Source organism: Scatophagus argus, chromosome 3, assembly GCF_020382885.2.
Source record: "Scatophagus argus isolate fScaArg1 chromosome 3, fScaArg1.pri, whole genome shotgun sequence".
Classification (NCBI taxonomy): Eukaryota; Metazoa; Chordata; class Actinopteri; family Scatophagidae; genus Scatophagus; species Scatophagus argus.
The window spans coordinates 22,760,140-22,780,962 of NC_058495.1; the positions used below are offsets into that span (position 1 = coordinate 22,760,140).

At 39.6% G+C, this 20,823-nt stretch overlaps 1 protein-coding gene across 6 annotated transcripts in view; it reads left to right on the top strand.

Annotated features, from left to right (window-relative positions):
• The window catches only part of LOC124056882 (contactin-4), an 84,387-nt gene extending 64,072 nt beyond the window's left edge, over positions 1 to 20,315 (top strand). For all 6 annotated transcript variants that reach the window (XM_046384791.1, XM_046384792.1, XM_046384796.1 and 3 more), the window contains 14 exons: positions 67 to 196; positions 543 to 693; positions 4,796 to 4,923; positions 5,472 to 5,644; positions 7,176 to 7,293; positions 8,476 to 8,634; positions 9,924 to 10,073; positions 10,710 to 10,780; positions 11,132 to 11,366; positions 11,473 to 11,588; positions 15,398 to 15,578; positions 17,314 to 17,426; positions 18,233 to 18,401; positions 18,947 to 20,315. In XM_046384791.1, coding sequence (XP_046240747.1) covers positions 67 to 196; positions 543 to 693; positions 4,796 to 4,923; positions 5,472 to 5,644; positions 7,176 to 7,293; positions 8,476 to 8,634; positions 9,924 to 10,073; positions 10,710 to 10,780; positions 11,132 to 11,366; positions 11,473 to 11,588; positions 15,398 to 15,578; positions 17,314 to 17,426; positions 18,233 to 18,401; positions 18,947 to 19,038 — 1,986 coding nt within the window. In that variant the 3' untranslated portion in view covers positions 19,039 to 20,315. The remainder of the gene's footprint in view (positions 1 to 66; positions 197 to 542; positions 694 to 4,795; positions 4,924 to 5,471; positions 5,645 to 7,175; positions 7,294 to 8,475; positions 8,635 to 9,923; positions 10,074 to 10,709; positions 10,781 to 11,131; positions 11,367 to 11,472; positions 11,589 to 15,397; positions 15,579 to 17,313; positions 17,427 to 18,232; positions 18,402 to 18,946) is intronic.
• The last annotated feature ends 508 nt before the right edge of the window (positions 20,316 to 20,823 follow it).

The following is a 20,823-nucleotide window of genomic DNA, read 5'->3' on the forward strand; positions in this document are numbered from 1 at the left end:
TGCAAAACACTGCAATAAATAAGTTAAAGATGTTATCCAACATAAATCAGCTGGCCTTATTTGCAGGGAAGGATCCACGTGGATGGTGGTAAAATGACCATAAACAGGATTAGTCTGCTGGATTCTGGGATGTATCAGTGTGTGGCAGACAATGGACATGGAGCTGTCTATGCCAGCGCTGAGCTCAAGGTTGTGGGTAAGCAGTTCATTGGCTTTGTACTGTATACAATGAATTGAAGTGAAGGCTGTGACAGGCAATGAACTTTGTGCTGTCAGTGGAATAAGGGAGCTTCCTTTCTAAAAGTAAATCAATAAATAAAAAGTGGCTGGAATGGCTCCTCACGAGCCACGGCCTTTGATTTTCATTTCCATAAATGAAAGGTTTCTGAAAAAAAATAATCAAATATAATAAAATAATCCACTCTGGTGGTGAAATACAATTTCGGTAATTGCTGGTGATGTACTTGACATTTCTGCTGATGCATAGCTGTTGCCCCTCCACAAAGCAAGACAAATGGCCTTAACACGGGTCTGTTCCTCAGCCTCCCCGCCTGACTTCACCCGGCGACCCGTGAAGAAGTCCACGGTGATCCAGAGGGGAGGCGAGGTGGTCTTAGAGTGTCGCCCTCACGCTTCCCCGAGGGCCGCAATCTCCTGGTGGAGAGGGGGTGAGCTCCTGAAGGACAGTAAGAGGTAGGGTATTGTATGCATCGCTGCTCATGCTGCTGATAGCATCTGTTAAAGAGTTTTCTCATGTGGTCATTTTCATTTCTAGGACTCATTGTTATTTATGCCTCTGCTCAAGGGGACTTTGGAAATCAGTGTTGCATAACAGCCTTGTTTAGACCGAGAAAGTGTTCTTTTTTATTATTTGTTTCTTTACCTTGGACCTTCGCATAGAAAAATAGATGTTGGTTTTCAGCTGACATATAGTAGTTTTGTCTCCTGCCTTTTTGCTTGAGAGGCCACGATCCCTTCTCTGTCATTTTTTAAGGCACAAGATGAAGAGCACAATGTGATTTAGGTGTTTGAAACTTCAAAGCATTCAGTGAACCGCAGTTTCACAGCTCTTCAAGGCAGTCAGAGTGCTGGATGTAGGACAGAGATCGTGTAGGGATGCTGTCTGTGTGAACAAAAAACAATCTGACTGCCTCCGTCGGTGAAACTCACCCTCAGGCTACTCGACAGGCCACACCATGTCGTGAGTTAAGGTCGGAGGAAACAGCTACAAGCTAAAAGAAACAGAAACTGAGACATGCAATAGGAATCACAAGCGCAAAACAGCAGTTAGGTTGGGTAACTGACAGTAAGGTTGATTGTATAAGGTGCTATATAAATAAACGAATGAATTAAACTGAATTAAAGGTCCAAAAGTTCCAACAGTTATCAGTAGTCAATGAAAATCAGAGGTGACCCTCTTACAGATGCTCCAAACTGAAACATGCTCTGCAATATTGGAGCATTTACATGATTTCTTAAGGAAAAGAAAATCAGCATCCTGGGGTTTTCCACTTAAACCATCAGACACATCACTGAGAGCATTACATTTGAGTTAATCACCTTCAGAAAGCCTTGTCACTCTCAGGCTGTTTAAGTAACTCAAAACTGTCTGAAATCTTTACCTTTTGACCAAATAGCTCTTTCAAATATGAAGTTATGTGTATGAAGTTACCTTTTGTTTCTAATTCTCTTCTTAGTATTGCCGCTCTAAAAAGAGGCTTCAGAAATAACACTAATTCTGACATAACATTAAAATAGCCTCCAATTAAGGGCATCTTGATTTGCATCTGCAAATGAATGTAACAGGACTTGTAGGATGCAAATGGTAAGCTCCAGCTTGTGTGTTGACCTTGGGCAGTTATAACATGGCTGTAAATAGTAGTCCACAGCAGCTCCACTGACACTGTGAGAATCATCAGCCCTAATTGTCAAAAGCTTTACTTCAGACAGCTGTGAATACATAGTGAAAGAGCAGGGACATGGTTCTCTTATGAAAAGCAAAAATAAAAATTTAGATATCAAAAAAGGATTAACTTTTATGCGTGAGCTCTCCAAAGTTTTTTCTCTTGAACCATTAAAATTAAAAGTAAACTGTACGTAAACTATGCAGGCAAACAGGATTACATTTTCATACCAATAATACTTGCACTAACTAGCTTTACATTGCCATGTAAAAAGAACTCCATTTCATGGATCATCAGCTGGTGAGGATGACTTTTGTGTGGACCATGCAGGTTTAATGTCAGACTTAGTACCTCTAGAGGCAATAGTCCGATGAACCCCGATGGTTTCATGTGGGAGATGTACAAAAGCCTCCTCCTGTGCTTCAAGGTCGCAGCTCAGGCACAATGCAGTCAGCTCTAGAGCCAGTAGCTCCATGGATAACTTGGCTAATGAAAGCTATAACAACAGTCAAGATAACTACAGTAATAGTTTACTGAAACTGTTTACTGAAATAGTACAGTAAACAGTGGTTCGCGCTCATTCCGGTTTAATTTTGGAGCAACCTTTTCACAAGTTACCCCTCTGAGTGAAAATGCTTTTGATGAATCTTAAAGGTTTGGTGGGAACTTGTCAGCATCAGTCCCCTATGTGGATACAGCAAGACAAACCCGAGCAGCTCACTTAAATTTACGAGCAGGAGATCTGAACAAAGTGATTAACGCAACATGCCTGCATTTTGCAAGCGCTGTTTGTGCTCTTTAAACAACTGCTATCTGATGAACAGTGCTTCTGAATGTCTTATTTCAGATCTCAGAAACATCATTCTCAACACACAGTGTACAGTTGCTGTCTTGCTGTTCACTTGTTTCGTTTTGGGCCCTGGCTCAGATCAATATATACAGTCATATTTCCAGACCTTCTGCAACTCACTGGGCCTGGCTCAACATGTGACCAGTAGGATTGATTAGTTATCATGTTTTCCATGGGTAGGTCACGAGGAAGGGGAGAAAAATTACCCAGGCATTACCCAGGCAGCATGTTTCGAAAAGAATAGAAATTCACAGTTTGTCTACAAAGCAGATAGTTCTTTACGTTTCTATTTGTTTTGCAGCTCATTGCCCCTCAGGTCATGTTCTCAGTGCGCCTCCATCAGTCAGCGTTTGATATTTTTGTCAATAAATCAGCGCAAAGCACCCTGTGTCAGATATGCTTTCTGCGTCTCAGCTCGGCTCATGTGAATACATATTTATTCTTGGGAGCCGATGTGAAATTGTTTGATTTTTGAACTGGCTGCTCACAGCATTTCTGTTTGATTTACTGAATCCAAAGGTCACAACAGGAGAACATCATCTGCCTCATTTATGCATATTTTTACATGCTTTCCACCTTTTACGGGTAAAACCAAAGCACCTAAATAACCTCTTTAAGGCTAGAATATTAAATAGTAGAAATAAGGGCATAGTTTCTGCTGCGGATGAAGGGAACATGTCCCTCTCACTTCCTTTGTTTGTCCCATCACTTTAATTGTTTTAAGTTGATTTTCTCACAGAAGTCTCTCAATGCAGTGTCTTGTTGTTCTGCTGTCAGATAAGAGACAATGTAAGTTGATAAAAATGTATATACACTTACCTCAGCCGCCTTCAGTTATTACCATGGACTCAAAGGAATGAGCTTAGCAAGCAGCAGCAGCAAGTGATGCGACAAGCACTTTCTGGACTCCTTTGACCTGTGGGTTTTGCTCCTCAGACTTCACACAGGCTGCCCTACCTTATTGGTGGATGTAGAGCACAATATCTGTTCTACATCCAGCACTTTTACTGCCTTTGGGTTGGATCTATGTGGAGCCTGAGGGGAAGGAACTTCTGCATACTATTATTATTATTCGTAATTAATAATTTTCCTAACATGTCCAAATGAACAAACTGAACGTCAGTCAAAGATAAGACAGTAAGGGACAGAGCTCTTTTCATCAGAAAGTGCAAGAAGCAACAAATGACTTTAAGAGGGGGTCAGTGCATTAACAATACAGAGGCTTAGGGCTTCATACTTACCATAAATTACCAAAAAAGCTTCATTATGTGCCCCCCCACTCACCCACAGGCCCAACCCTCACACACTCCTGTAATCAGATGTATTGAAATATTATCACACTTTCAGAAACCTAATTTAATTGTTCACATTTGCACTGGAGAAATCTTATAAAGTAAGTCACAAGCTGTTACTACCACAAACCAGGTCAACATTCCTCTTGTTGTTTTTCTTTCAAGTGCTCTCATCACACTCACACTTTAATTCTCCCATGTCATCAGCCTGACATATTTTTTTTTTTTCTCAAGTGAGATGCTCCTGTATGCACGTGGTCATTTTATGACTTTTTTGGAATGGCTTATAGCATGTTGATACTATCTCCATGTGTTGTAGAGCGATAAGGCTGCAGGTAAAGATGCCACACACATTGCCTGTCTCCAGTGCTACTCTCCTCCCCCTCCTGTTCCTGTCCTGCCTGGTCCTGGAGGCCGATTGTGCATCCAATTAACACGTTCATTTAAGCCTCTGTGCTGTCAATACTGCGATGACCCTATAGAAAATCTGTTCTGCTTCAGCTGACATAATTGTTATTCTCTGGGGTGTGTAGATAGACTTTTGCAATAGATTCTGAAGCCCTCATTCAAAATGAAATAAATGTGAAAAAAGTTCAAATGACTTGAGAGATGAGACCTGACGTATATCAGGTAGGATGTAGATAATTTCACACATATCACTTTCCATTCATTTAACAGCAAAATCATTTATAATTAAATGAGAACTGTGAAGTCACAATGGGCCGTATCAGCTTTGTCACTCTCCTCAGACAGACCATCATGGAGGATGGGACTCTACGCATCACCAACATCTCTAAATCTGATGGAGGCAGATACACATGTGTGGCCAGAAACCATTTTGGAACCTCCAGCAGCACAGGAACGCTGTTGGTGAAAGGTATTGCTTTCTTTTCTATGGGTTTTCACTGCTGTACCTTTTAAGCCCAGGATTTAAACTTTTGTTAAGGGGAAAAAATACTAGCTCAAGCATGAAATTGATAATGAAATATATAGCTGTTTTATGTTCCTGCCGGTTTGACAGACGTATAAGTCATCCGTGGTTTTGTCAGCTGTGAGTTATTGTTCATGTAGCGGAGTGGGGCAAACCACCGCCTTCTATTGCTGTGACTGAGGGAAATTTTGTCACCCACATTTAATTTAAAAGAGAGCTGCTGTAGCGTTTTCAGATTTGGATGATTGTAGAGAGAGAGTTCTTTTTTCTTTCAAGTTGACTTCATGATTGCAGTAAATTTAATTATTCATTACTGAATTATGGGAGGCATTCGCTTCCTAAGTGAAGTTATTTAAGGTCACTTAATTAAACTGATCAGTCTCACTATTCTGGGCAAATTAAGCTTTATTACCTTCTTCATTTGACTGGATTTTATATAAATACAGTACTATACAGCAACTAATAATTCTTTTTTTCCTCCCCTGATGCTGTAGATCCAACCAAGATTATTGTTCCTCCCTTGAGTTTGGACGCCACCGTGGGACAGAGTCTTGTGTTGCCATGCGAGGTGTCCAGCGACTCCTCTCTGAGTCCCATCTTCAAGTGGTTTTTCAATGGGAAACCCATTGATTTCAACAGGCAGGAGAACTTTGAGATGATTGGAGGGGTATGTATAATGTGGGTAAACACTTGAGTATAGTAAAAGAAAATCAGTGCCAAGGATTTCACCTTTGTAGGCCAGGCTAGGCTGATATTGAAGTTTCAGGGAGCTGTGTGTTTCTGCCTCTTTATGTTTATGTTTGATATTCATATAAAAAGTCGACTTTCATTGTGCACTGAATTTTTTTGACGCCAAGGAAACATTACCTACGGCACGATATAGACTGTTCCTGTGGACTTTCTGTAGACAAGTAGAAAAAGCAGCTTTGTTCACTGTCTTAAGAAAATGGTTTGACATTTTTGAGGTTCTTATTTTCTTGCTGAGAGTTTGATGAGGAGATTGATGCCATCCTCATGTCTGTGCAATTAGCATGGGGCTTAGGGCCAGGAGGCACTTAGTCTAGTTTAGCATAGAGCCTGAAAGCAGAGGGAAACATCTAACCTGCAAAGTAATGGCAGTTTGGGTTTTGTGGGGAGTTAGCTCTGTCAAAATATCCCGTCTTGTTGTTTTTTGCTTAAAGCCCACGTTGTTGTGGCATCTCGACATGCGTTATTGTGAGCTTATCCACAGCAGCACGTCAAGATACAATGAAAAAAATCACTGCACCTGAATGTTGTTCATTAGGGAATATTCATAGTATATAATCCCCAATCAATCCACAAATTGTTATTTAATCCATGCAAAAAAACCCAAAGTGTAAAATCAACAATGCAAAGGGTTATGTACCTGACTATTTGTTGGCTTTGAGAGCTTGGCCTGGCAAGCAGCGGAGACACCAGGAGGTTACGAGTGGGTGGCTTTTGTTTTTAGGCTCATGTGTCAGTAAGCATGTACGCCTAATTCAGATGCCGGCAGATGCTACAGTGTGTTGTGTCTGACTGGAAAACCTATAAACAGGGATGACATTTATCCAGCCCAGAGGTGATTTTACTTCACAAGCAAATCAATCAATTTCTCCCTGAACAACAGAGTCTAAATTTTTGTAATCACAAGATGTTTTCTCCCTCTAGTTGAGCACAACAGGCCCACCGAAGTCACTGTAAAGCGCTGACATTTCCACAATGAGCATAATTACAACAGCTGTTTAACTCGCCTTCGCTTTTTATGCAGAGGGACTGATTTTTGAATGACTATATTTTGCTGAGAAAAATTATTGTGTGTGCATGGCAGAAAAGTACAGAAGGCTGCTTTGAAAATTCTTACTAGAGCCATTCATCTGAGCTGAAAGGGCAAAGTAGAGGCTAAATACAAACGCTAATTCAGAGGTAAAAAAAACTGTTTCAAAACAAGTCATTTTGGTGTAGCCTTCCTTACAACAGAAAACTGAATTAATTTGTTTTGCTAGACTGTCATGCCATTTTTCCCAGCTGTACTGTGGTGAATTCTTCTAAGATTCTTTTATGGAGGATTTGCTGCATTTGACTGAGAAAGACATTTAATGTGTTCTGAGGATTTTCCGTACTTCTGTTTTTGACTTTGAATTTTGGTGTTTTTCTTCCTCTCCAAGACTTCTTTGTGAATGTGTCTTTGTCATTAGGGATTTGCAGGTGACCTGATGGTGAGGAACGTTCAGCTAAAGCACTCTGGGAAGTATGTGTGTATGGTACACACTGAAGTTGACACTGTTTCAGCAGCGGCAGACTTAATTGTCAGAGGTATGCCTCTTCCTGCTTTCTTACACTGCTTGTCATTTTGTAGCACTATTTATGGAGGTGGCAGCACGGTGGTGCAGTGGTTAGCACTATCACCTCACAGCAAGAACATTTCAGGTTTGAATCCTGGTCTGGGCCCTTCTGTGAATGTTTTTATGAGTTAGGTAATTATCCTGTTTTTAACCTGTTGTCTCTGTGATCATTACAGGTTCTTTTTAAGAGATACAAATAAGTTACCCGAATGCTTCAGGGCTGTCCAAGAAGATCACAGACCAGCTTCATCTAAGAATAAAAACGCTTTCAGAAGTGTTTGACAAAATTAAAAACCACTTGTTCTGTGTAGGACCTCTTTCATGTTGAAAGCATCAGCAATCGTTTTAATTCAAGCGTGCCTCGTTAAAGATGAGGTATTATCACTTTGACACCTTTTTACTTGTGTACTGGCCTCAGATGTGGGGGGGGATGCTAAATGTATTTTACATAAATTAGCTTTTACATAAAAACCGCATGTTTCTGTAAGCATAATCTGAAACCAAACATTGTTGATATTCAGTGATCTTTTTCCATAAGCAGGTAGTCCCGCTAAGGGCTCAGTGCTACTTTTCCAGGATTTGTGGGTTTAACAGGAAGTCTCATGTCAGTTATCCAAGTCTCAGCCTGTTTGTTTGATCTCACATTACTGCTTTCCCTAAATTCAATGAGATCCCATTTGAAAACCTTGCCTTGTTTTTCCAAATCCCTGGCCATTAATGGTCTCTCAGCTTATTCTTCAATAACATTTTCTCTCTAGTTCAGCCAGGCTCTGAATCTCTCTCCTTGTGGATATTTTGTTCCGAGGCCAAAACAGGCCATATTTCTGAATGTTTCCTCTCACTGCATGATTCACCTGATCCTTTTTCATAGTTTAAACATGAAGAACTTTATTCATGACCAGGAAAGTGATAATTTATTATCACAAGCAAAAAACTCACTGGCTACTCAGTGTATTGATTAGACTGGCACCCCCAGTAGAACCAATTATAGCTCCACTAGCGCTGAACTGAAGTTGTTAGCTGGGTTATGAGTCACTTAACACCTGTGCTGGGATCTGAGCCTGCCAGTGTCTGAAGTGATTTCGTTTGTTTTGGGCTGCTGTTGTGCAGTGAGGCTGATGCATGTGTGTGTCCTTGTTTCTGGGTGTTGCAGGACCTCCTGGTGGCCCGGAGGACTTGGTGGTGACTGACATTACTGACACCACTGTGCAGCTGTCCTGGAGCTCTGGGCCTGATAATCACAGTCCTGTTACCATGTACATGGTGCAGGCCAGGACTCCCTTCTCTATCGGCTGGCAGACAGTAACGACAGGTAACATCTGTACCACCATCAAACTAATGAAAGTCAGTGCTGAAGAATTACACTGTAACACATGAATCTGTGGTCATTTAGGAAACTAAACGCTTGAAAGATTTTCCTTTGAATCAAAGTTTATTAGTGGTCATTCAACAGTCTGACATTAGAAAAACCGGTGAGGATCCTACTGTTTTCTGTTGTCCTGTTAAGGGTCTATTTTTCTCATTCTGAAGTTGACGTACAGAAATGATGCAGCACGGACAGGAAACGGAGCCTTCCAGCATCCAGGACGTTCAAATTAACACATATTAGATTTTTCAGGCCAATTCCGATATTTTCAAAAATCCAGTAATGCAGTGAAACGCCAACCAATATTTCTTCAACACAAACACGTAACATTAGCAGATGTTTGTTGTGATCAGACCAGTATCTTAAAGGGGTATTCCAGTGATTTAGGATTCCGGATTCATTAGGCTAGAAAATTAGACAAGAATAATCTAAGCGGCAGAAGCTTCAGATAAGTTTTACTTTTAGTACCTAGTATGGGTCAAACTCAAAAAAACACATTGATTCTACGTTTCTCAGGCTCTCCTCAGTGCCCCGCTCTATCAAACTCTACATCCCAAGCACACAACAAAGCTTGCTGTTGTGTGTGTTGTGAAATGGTATTCGAAGCCCATTTTATTACACTTTTTTCTGTGAGAGAGTTTTGATTTATTTATTTATTTATTTTTTATTATTATTTTTTAACTCACTTTTAAAAGTCAATATGAGAACATCTCATGATATCAGCCTTATTGATACTCGATCAAAATATTTGGCAGGACCAACAATTGACGGTTAACTGATTAAGTGAAAAGTTTGTTTTTCCTCAGACCTTAAATTTATTCCTCCCCTAACCTCCACCCTGGTTTATTTGAGATTATAGTTTCATCTGAAAGACTCCGCTTTATAACACAGGAAGTTGATTACAGCGAGATGTTTAGCTCAGTGATGTCAAACAGTTGCCTAGAGCAAGCTCGTGTGACAGCTTATTAATTTCATTTATTAACTGTATTTATGCGCCAAATTGCATTGTGATGTGCAGGCGTTGCTGTGCAATAGCCAGACTAATTGTAGGACGTGTAGAGCAGGTGAACTGATTACAACATGAATTTACTGTGATTTGAATGTCACCGTGTCATTCTGATGTACTTGAGTGGTTTTGAGCTGTTGCTATATTTGTTGAAGACAAATTTGTGAAAACAAAGCAAACAGACATAAGAAAAATAAGCAAATCTCAATTCTGAATTCTTTAATCCTAGTTCCTGATTCTGTGCCTGGACAGATGATGCATGCAACAGTGAAAGATTTGAACCCCTGGGTGGATTATGAATTCAGGGTGGTGGCAATCAACAGTGTTGGTGTTGGAGAACCCAGCACGCCATCAAAACAGATCCGAACAAAAGCAGCAGGTATCCTCTCAATTTGTTGTTTCTCTACATAACAAATTAATCAGTCCCACTTGGAAAATGTAATTTAACTGTTTCCTTCAGTGCTCCCTGCTATATTGCCCATTTCAAATCTGTTGTTCACTTTTTATATTTTATGCTTTGATTACTCACTGACATGCAAAATGTGTGAAAATTGAAATACATTTTGAAACATTTAAGTACCAACACTAAGCTTGTGTGTGTCAGCACTCTGGAATTTGTGCCATGATTAATTAATAGTTACATCAACAGAAAATCTGACCTATCCACAAATGCCATGAGGCAAGAAAATGAAGGCGTCTATTTGGTACAGCTTAGCTGAGTAATTTCATCCTGCTGGTTGAATCACAAGGGAACAGGCTTCCCGTTGCGCCTCACACATGGGGCTGACATGCGGGGCTCAGATAATAGCAGCACCATACATGAGTGTTAATGCCACTGACAACAAAAACCAAACTCCTCAGCCATGTGATGAACCCATTTTCTAAATACGAAGCCCTCCAGAGTGACTGTGATCACCTCATTCAAAGCTTTGTGGTTTAATAGAGTCCTCTATACCTTTGTGAGACATAATGGTCCAAATCGAGGGATGATTAAGTTTCCTTTGTGCTTGTTTAGTTCCCAAGGTTGCACCGGTTAATGTGAGTGGTGGTGGAGGAGCTCGAGGAGAACTTGTGATCACATGGGAGGTAAGAGGATCAGAAGCATTTTTAGAATGAGCCTTCATTGTGACAGAGCGTTCTTTGACTCTGTTCATGAGAATGGACTTCTGGCGGAGTTACTGTGACTGCAGTAGCCTGGCTTCAGTGGAATGGCTTTTAATTAAGGGCACAGCTTTTCTGATTTGCTGCCTGCTGACTTCCCTCCTGTTGTGTGAATCAAAATGGAGATTTAAAGCAAGTGCAAATTTAACTTGTGTAAATTTAGAATTCGGTGACAACGTTTTGTTGGATTGGTGCACAGCACAGAAAGCTGCTGCTGCTCAGTAGATTGTTAGAAATAAAACACTGTTTTAAACAAGTTTTCTGTCCCCATCTCAGCCAGTTCCAGAGGAACAGCAGAGTGGAGAGGACTTTGGCTATGTCGTGGCTTTCCGCCCACTTGGCAGCAGCACCTGGATCCAGACAGTTCTGGCATCACCTGATACATCTAGATATATTTACAGAAATGACAGCATTGCACCGCTGTCCCAGTTTGAAGTGAAAGTGGGAGTGTACAACCGCAAGGGGGAGGGGCGATTCAGCCGTGTTGTCAGAGTGTTCTCTGCAGAAGAAGGTAAAAAATAAAATTTATAATGTTAATTCAAGAAAATCTTTGCCTTTGGTCTTAATTGCACACATGCATAATTCATGATCTATCATTCATATTCTTCATGATTTAGAGCCCTCTGAGGCACCATCAAAAGTATGGGCCCGCGCTGTGTCTGCCTCTGAGATCGAGGTGTACTGGGAACCAGTTCCCCCCGGGTCCAGCAGCGGAAAGATTGTTGCATATGAGGTATGAAAAAGAAAAGTTGAAATAATTGTGCTACAAGGAAAATTCAAACAAGGAGTCGACATTAATCCCAAAATGACTGACAGGACAATAAGCTGGCTTTCGTGTGAATATCACAGCCAATGGGGACAATGTGGAAATATTCTGACATTAAAATACTGCATGTGTTGGAACGGCAGATTTTTCACAGGCTAATCTGGAGGATGAAGAGGTCCGCTGGCAGCCATCCCAGTCCCAGACTCAATACCAAGGCTGTCTGAGAGCTGCTATTCAAAAGAAATAAATAAATAAGAGAAAGTATGAACATCATACATCACTATCCTCTACAACAAACACTCCCGTGGGATTTGACTGTGGAAAACCTAGATAAAAATAACATTTGCTACTAAAGCCCAGATATTTTACAAGGCGGAGTAGAACCAGGTGGCCTGACCTCTGCTGAGAAGCTTCATGGTCACTGTGAATGTTTGGCACACACTTTGTTATAAAACTGGTTTCTCCTTTGAGAGCCAAACAGAGCTGAATATTCATGTTAAAGGGAAAATCATTTTACAGATTTTGCCCTGATATAAAACTATATAAATGCATTTTTATAACTTTTTATTGTTAAGTAATATTGAATTTCTCATTACTTGTATATTCCCTACATGCAAAATGCATTAAATTTCCTTCAGCAATATGTGGGAACATATTAAATCAGTTTCTCACAATGAAAATGATTTTTCCTGGACAAGTCTGCTGAGTTTTTTATGACATATTCTAATTTAATTTAAGCTTAAATTTCTTCTCAAATCAAGTGTGGTTGCTGATTTGAACTGCAGAGGCTGAGCAAAATGCAAACAGTTGTGCTGCACAAAGCTGCTCTCAGTTAGTCAGTCACTTATGTCTCACTTTCTTTTCTAATTTGAGTAACATAGCAACTGCAAAATATGTAGTAATTCTCAATATTATATTCTGAATGAACAGACACTACTGAGTCTGCTTTTAGAAATGGACAAAGAGTTTGGCATTAAATCACACATCCACCCATCCATCCATTCATCCACCCAACCATGCCTCCATCCATCCATCCATCCATTTACTTATAAAGGATCACATAGCAGGTCCGTACTCTACAGAGTGATCAGCCAATGATCAGCATGTGCACTTCATATGCAATGACTGAAATTAGCTGTTAATACAGGATTTATATTATGTTTTAAGCTGACATGCCAAACTTGTTAGCAAACAGCTGTTTATTTAGACATCCAGTATTTAAATTATCAGTCCAATGTTAACTGTCTCCTTTTGGTTTATACCACCTCCAGAGGCGAATATCTGGCTGCGAAATGCCCCACTGTGTTCACCAGCTAATCACTAATATCCTCTGTGTGCAGACTGGTGCCAGGTGGTTAACGTTCAGCAAGCTCTTAGAAAAGTTTTGTTGAAAACAGCTGCCTGCTGTGGTTGAAAACATCACTGGTTATCCTACAAGTGCAATAACACAAGTGCAATATTAAGGACTACTTTCTGGACTACCTCATACTCGCACACACTTGCACTTACTTACTTAGGCTGCTATATGCTAAAACCGGCTTCTTTATTTAATTGTCTAGCTTATTTAAATGTCTAGTTTTATATTCTTTTTATATTCTATTTTCTATTTAGCTTATATTTCTATTTTATTCAACTTTTACCTCGTACTTTTATATTTTTATATTTTTATATTCTACTTATTGCTCCAGGGACCTGAGTCCTAATTTCGTACCATAAACATGTGAATGTGAGCTGGTATGACATTAAAGTTCCTTGAATCCTTGAATCCTTGAATCCTTGGTGAGGGTGGTGAGTGTGAACCCAAGCGAAAACTATCCCAAAAATTATAATCTAATAAACAAGACTTTTAGCTTACTGGGGTAAATCAACACTGGACTGGCTACAGTAGCTCCTCACACTTAACATGAAAAACTGGTTTGTGTAGTTCATTCCAAGCAGCCTAGTGGCTTATGGGGTAGCACTAAAGAGAGCCACACTTTCTGTTCCTGAGTCCCAGAAAATAACTGGAATACAAAGTTTTGTGACTGTATTCCTCTGGAAGATGTCCAGAAATAAACTCCTTCTCTAGCTGATCCTGAATGCCTCAGAGGAGAAGAGGAAGCCCACAGCTTCATTTGAGGCTATAATGAGTCCCTCACTCCAGCCAAACAGGGACAGTGAAACTACAGCCCATTTGTAAGGTTCTGTTCATACACTCTGCCAGGACTCAATGCTTTGCCAGAATGAATTTTATCAGAGACCTCATTGATGGGAGTGATCTCTATTTAGAACCAGTTGAAAATTATTGTCTGACTTCACACTTCCGTCCATGGAAGAGAAGACAAAATGTGTGGGTTCATCTTATCAAATGTGTGTGTTGACCTTGTTTAGATTTTGTTTGCCAGTACTTATTTGAAACGATTTATTGAGGAATAAATAAAAAATCAGATCGATACTACGATATGAACTGGTAAAGTACTTCGATCGGCATTGGTGACGTCTCCAAATGTGTCTGCTTCATGTGTTGATGACAATTACACATTCATGTCAGCCTTGAGGGAAAAGTACCTACATTTGGCTACAGATTTAAGGCAAAACTATTTTCTTCTTGAAGCCGCCAACTCTTCTCAGTGGCATTTTTTTCTCATATGCTGTTTTGTTCAAAGCACGATGACTCATCACTACGCCCTCCAATTTTCTTCCCTTTTGCTCAACAATCTGGTTCATATCGCTGCTTCACCTATGATCAAAAATATCTTCTTAAATATATTCTTGGGCTTTCTGCACACAAACATCTGTATTGTTAAATCAGCGGTGGTAAGACTTTGAGAAGCAGCAAGGCAGCTTGACTCCCCTTAGATCCCTCTCTTTGAGCATATGTTTAGATTCTTAGCAGAGGTGCAGTTAAAACTGTAAACTTCTTCTCTTCAGGTATTTTCACTATTTTCCCAAGTGCCAGTTAAACTGCTATAATTAAACTGCTGGTGATAAAAAACATAAATAAAAAAAATGCCCCAGATGCATCTGTTATCAGCAACTCCAGGCCCTGTCGCTAATCTGCCTTTCCCAACCAAGATCCATGACAACCTGTGTGCAGCCATTTGAATAAGTACCTACTCTCAAGCCATCTGTTTGACATTTTCCTGTCTAGTTTCTCTGTCTTGTGTTAGGTTCATAAATTACCTCCCTGTGAAAACAGCTTCTGACAAACTCCTTATCCTTGTACTTCCAACTCTCAGTGCTGCTTTGGGTATTACTGATTGTCAGAAACACCATCGTTATCGACCGTGGTCTTTTAAAAATGTTCCTTGGACTGCCTCAAGATGTACAGTAGCTGATAATATGAAAGTGTTTTCCCCCCCTATAGCATCACTGCTTCAGCATATTAAAGTCTTAAACCTGTGAATCCACATTTCTTACAGCTTCATGAAATGAAAGCAGAAACCCCAAACTGAGGCTTGTTTAAAAGTTAAAAGTTTAAAACTTGATATCTGTATCTCCATATGCCCTTACATTTCACACTCTGTTGTCAAGTGCTGTATGTCATTTGGCTCTGTTTCAACCTATATATATAATATATTATATATATAATATATTATATATATGTGCTTTCAACCTATATGCTCTCTAAAATAATATTGTTTTTCTTTATAAGCGTACTGCAATACTAATAAATTAGGTTTGACTTGACTCAGTTATGTCACCACTTTCCAGACTTGTGTTAAAAAAATGAGAAAAGACAAAGTTAAGGGATATTTTGCTGGGGGTGTGTGCTAACATATGTGCCTTTGGTCCAGGTTCTCTTTTGGGAGAACGGATCCAGACAGAACGAAGCAGAGACAGTGAGGATTATCAACACCACAGCTCTGCTCTCCGGCTTGAAGGGCAGCACAGTCTATCTGATCTCAGTTAGAGCTCAAAACAGCGCTGGACTCGGACCCTGCAGCCCTGCTTTTAACATCACCACCAAGAAACCACGTGAGTGCACACACACACACACACACACACACACACACACACACACACTGGAGTTAAAAATGTGACTTGTTTTATTGTTCATTGCTTAGACTTTTACTTAAATCATCTTCATTTCTTAAGCTGTTAGGTGTCTGTAGGCGCTCTAATGCTTTACTGCCAACACAGCGCAAGAACAACATATAAACATCGTTTTAAGATATACTTTAAATATCTGAATCTATTCTTCACATCTTTTTTGTTGTTATGTTAACACAACCATTTTTTTGTCTTCCCAACTGAGAGGTCAGAAAATTGAGCTGATTGCAGTCATCACTTACAGATCTGACATTTAATACATGTGCCCACACTTCAGCCATCTTGGCAGAGATCTCAGTAAACTTAAATTGAAATTTCAGTTGCTTTTGAAAATTTAGCTAACTTTTTGATGGCTCTATTTTTTTTACTCTTAAATAACATCTTCTTTCACCCTTTACATTTCAGTTGACAGTCAATTACCTTAGTTTCTTATGAACTATTTCAGAGTATTAACTGATAGTTAATTGACATTTTAACCTGTTTAAGATGACAGATTTGAACTGTTTCTACTCACAAAACAGTAAGTATAGGCTTCAAGAAGTGTTGTGTTCTCACACTATTTTCTTTGAGACATTAATATTTGTCTAAAAGAAAATATTGTGAATAAAAATCCATCAATCAACTCATAAGTTCAAAGCTGCAGTCATTGTGGAGAAAGAAAATGGATGTTCTTACATTTTATTAGTGTAAAGTAAATTGCCGCTCTATTGTCATGATCAGATCTGTTTTTCCCACCTTGCCTTCTTACACCTCTACATTACAACTTCTTTTCCGACTGCCTGTTTGCTTCTATTTCTGCAAACCTGATGTTATGTGTGACTGAATATTCAGTCAGAAGTTGTTTTAACACAATGAACGAGTGATGAGAACAGTCTATTTACAGGGAACAATATATTTAAAAAAAAATGTGAGCACAAGACTGTCTGAAATAAGCGCTCAGTGTGTACACTTGTGCTAAATGATTTAAGAAATATGTCCCTAATGTGATAGTTGTTTGAAAACAAGAGAGACCTGTTTGTTAAGAACTATCTGCTGTCAATTCCACTGAGTGTGGTAGTGTATTGGAAGAGGAAGTGGAGAAATCATCACTCCAAGGGGGAAAAATAACTGTTTACTGTTACAAAACGGAGACCAGTTCCTCAATACAATACACAATAAATTTATTTATTATCGGTTCATTCGTTCAGTTTAGTCACTCGTTTATGATCGCTCTCCTAATTAAACTACTCCTCGGCAAACGTACAAATTCCTCCGTCAACTTCTGCCACAATGTCATGTTATATTTTACGCTGTTTTCAGCCGTGCAACCTCAGACACAACCTGCTGTAGCCACTGAAGCTGTTTACTGACATGTGGTGAAGTGGAGACTTTCGCATCGCTTCAGGGTGAACTTTCCATTTCATCCTTAGAAGATGTGTTTTCACACACATAAATGAAAGGGTAATCAAAGAGGGAGCATTTTCTTTTATTTCATCACCTCCATCTTTCTCCAAGTGTCTTTCAGAAGGTTGATGAGTATACAGTGTGAAATGCAGTTTGCTGCATCGCCAGATGGTTCCATCAAGGCAAACTGCACAGTTAGTCTAGAGAATACTATTGATGACACTGATTTATGTATTCATTTGTGAACCTTGTGTCTATATAACTACATATCTTGCAGCTCCAAGTCAGCCTCCAAGGAAAATAGAGTGGAACCTGACCAACTCTAAGATTTTTCTGAATTGGGAACATGTCAAGGCTTTGGAAAATGAGTCTGAGGTGACAGGATACAAGGTGAGTTTGTCAGAGTTAAAGCAGGAACTCCAAAACTGGGGGAAACAAATAGAGTCTCAGCAGCTGTCATCCCAATAAATGGCTTTCTCATTGCAGTGCAAAGATAGACCTCAGCACTCCAGTGTTACGTTATGGATTGGCCCCGTCTGGCCTTTCAAAATTAAAAGATCTGTTCCAAGTGATAAAATGAAAGGCATCATGCCACAGAAGGAATTCAGCTTGATCCAGCCAGTACAGCAATGAATCATGTTTGATCCCCTTTGCATGCCTATGTGGAAAACAATGCTGTTTTTGATCATTCTTTCCACAAACATTTTGTTATTTATTCTCCAGAGATAATGCAGCCCTGCTTATTTAATGATAAGTCTTTTGTGAAGCTTTGTTGTAAGGGAGCATGTAGAGCATATAGACAGAGATGGTTTAATAATTTGGCAAGGGCAAGGCTTTGAATTAAAACTAAAAATGCCTCACATATTTTTTCATGTTTTTAAAACTAACTTGGCAGTTCAGCTCTCTGCTCCACATGAAATAAACCATTATGTTTCATTTTGATGAAATTGCATGACTAAATGTGGCAAAAGGATGTCTGAGGTCTAGTTTGCTCCTCCACATTGAGTTGTCAGGTCAAGCCCGCACCTCACACAGCAATTTGAATTCATTAACTCCTTTATGCGAGAAACCGGATGACAAGAATCTGGCTGTTCACATTTCTGCTTTTTGGGTGGTGATTTATTTTTAACACACTAGTTTAATATATTGGCTGCAGTCATACATCTAACTGTTGTAGGATCTGCGCTGTCCTTTAGGTTGTGTATCGACAGAACTGGCACAGCAGAACTACTGTACTGGAAACCAATAAGACCAGTGTGGAGCTTCAGATCCCCCCTGGAGAGGACTACCTCATTGAGATCAAAGCTCTGAGCAAAGGGGGCGATGGCACCAGCAGTGGCCCCATCCGCATACCAAAGATGTCCAGTAAGTTTCAAACACGCCGCAGCATGCAAATGACTGGAGCTGGAATTAAGCAGAGAGGCAGCAGGACGGGTGCACCCTGTAACTAATCCCCTGTGTGACTGATACTGTTTATCAGGTTTACCGTAGCTTGAACAAGGCCTTCAGAATGCACACAGAATTTGCAATAAGACTGCAGCACATACAAAGCAATCTCCGACCACAACTCTGTGTTTTCAGTCCTCTTTGTCTGTCTCTGTGTGTGTTGGCCTTTGTAGGTATAGCATAACAGCAAATCAAGCCTGACTTTTGCTCAAAGCACCCTTTGCACATTGTAGAGAGACCATATATTCCTAGGATCTAGCTATTCTCAAAATATCCTCATGATAACTCACCCTTATTTGCACTTTGAAGCTTGTTTTGTTTTTCTAAAATGACAAATTTAGGGTTTAATTCCTTTCCTTCCTTTGCAGAGTTATCTGCTGTTTCACCTCTGCTATATTAAAGTTCTTTTAAAAACGACATTATGCTTTCCATGGTTAATATACTTTTTTCCTTTCTCTTCCTAGGTCTTAACTCAAAAGGATGTGTGTGTCCAAATATCTCAGAGAAGATTTGCTTTTTCATGATATTTTTTGCATTTTCTCTGTTCATTTTGTAGCTTCTAATGCCTTTATATTTATCTGTGGACATTAGACTGAGTGAAGTTTATGATTCTCTTCTTACAAGACAGATCTGTGGAATAAGCAGCGAAATAAGAAGCAAACTGCTTCTCAATCACTGGTTTGCAAACCAAAACTGGCTGATAGGAAAGTTCTGACAGGTTCTCAAATGCCCACAAATTCGCGGCTGGACTGTTACTTATAGGAAACAGCATAGTTAGAAAACATTTTCATCTGCCTATTTTCAGGACCACTGCTGTCCTCCAGGATGCATGCGTTTGATAAACATGGAAAGATGAATTTCTTATCAGTCATTTTGAAATGAACCTGAGCACAGGTCCATGTCCCAGTTTCCCCCATTCCGCTGTCTGTTTCCACCTAGTTTGCCTCAACTGCCAAGTTGTAACTTCTATGAATGTTACAGACCAAAAGGTACAAGTTTCACCTCACACATCACAGATAAACCATTTGTTCTCATCATTTGGACTTTGTGTTAACCCTTTATATGAAAACAAATCTAATTGTAGCTATGTGCTATTTTTCATTGTTATTGGAGTCAGAATTATATCCCACAAAATAAAAGAAATAATTAAACGTTTAAAGAATTACATTTATTTAAGTCTTTATGCTAAGGTATTTGACTCCCAGCTCCACTGTTCATGCAAAGATAGGAGAATAGTATTTATAATCTCATCTAAAGATATTTCTCGATATATCATGGGGACATGCAGGATATACAAATATCCACCAGAAACGATGCATGCATGACTTTTGCTGTGCGACTGACAACAAATAATGGTCCTAAGTCGCATTAGCTCCTCCATCCAGTTCCTCAAAACAGTAGGCCTACATCCCAAGCTTTGCACCAGTACTCCCAACACTGTGGGAGTACTGGTGGACAGATTAAAAAAAATCAAACAAACCAAAAGGATCAAAATTGAAGCAGCAGTAGTAGACAATTCAGTTAGGGACTTGTGCATTATGCTAATAGCAGCTAGCGAAGCCCCGAGCCTCTCGTCTCAAGTAGAGATGAGGTGCGCAAATGATAATGACTCAAGTGACATCACTTGAGGACTTGATCTGATTTTTAATAGTTGTCCAAAACTATACAGTACTACACAATACTTGTAACTACCGGTATTTCTAATGTATACATTCGTTTTCCTTTAAACCTGCCAAACATTTTGGATTTTGTAATAAAAACTGATCTTTCAGTACAGCAGCGTTATTCTTCAGAAACTCTTTAATTTTTTTTTAATTTTTTTTTTTGACTTCCTTATTTGCCTTCCAGCCCTGGTGTTGTGGATGCCGGCTCAATGGCATTATACACTTAAATGGAACAGAGCCCTCACCAGTCTTCATAGTGACACCTTTGCTTTTCCTGCTTTTGCCGCTGTGACAAGTCAAAATGTCTGCTGTGAAAATGGCGGCTCATTAAGGAGAAGCTCAGCTTGTCTGTTCCAAATGCGCACAAAATAAACCTTTTTCACGGCAGCCATTTTGACATGAAATAGTAAATAAACACAGGTGTAACTAATGACATTAATGATCTATTTAGGTACAGAGCCTAAATTAATGTGATTAGTAACACCTGTGTTTATTTCTTGTCAAAATAGCTGCTGTGAAATGTGTCTATCGCATCATATCATAATTGCTAATGTAACCCAAGCTGGGCCAGTATTAGTGACATCCGGTTATGATTTTCTGCTCATAGATTATCTAAAAAATACGCTCCTTGTTGGCTCCATGTTAGTTAACAATGTAGTTCATGCTTTGATTTAGTT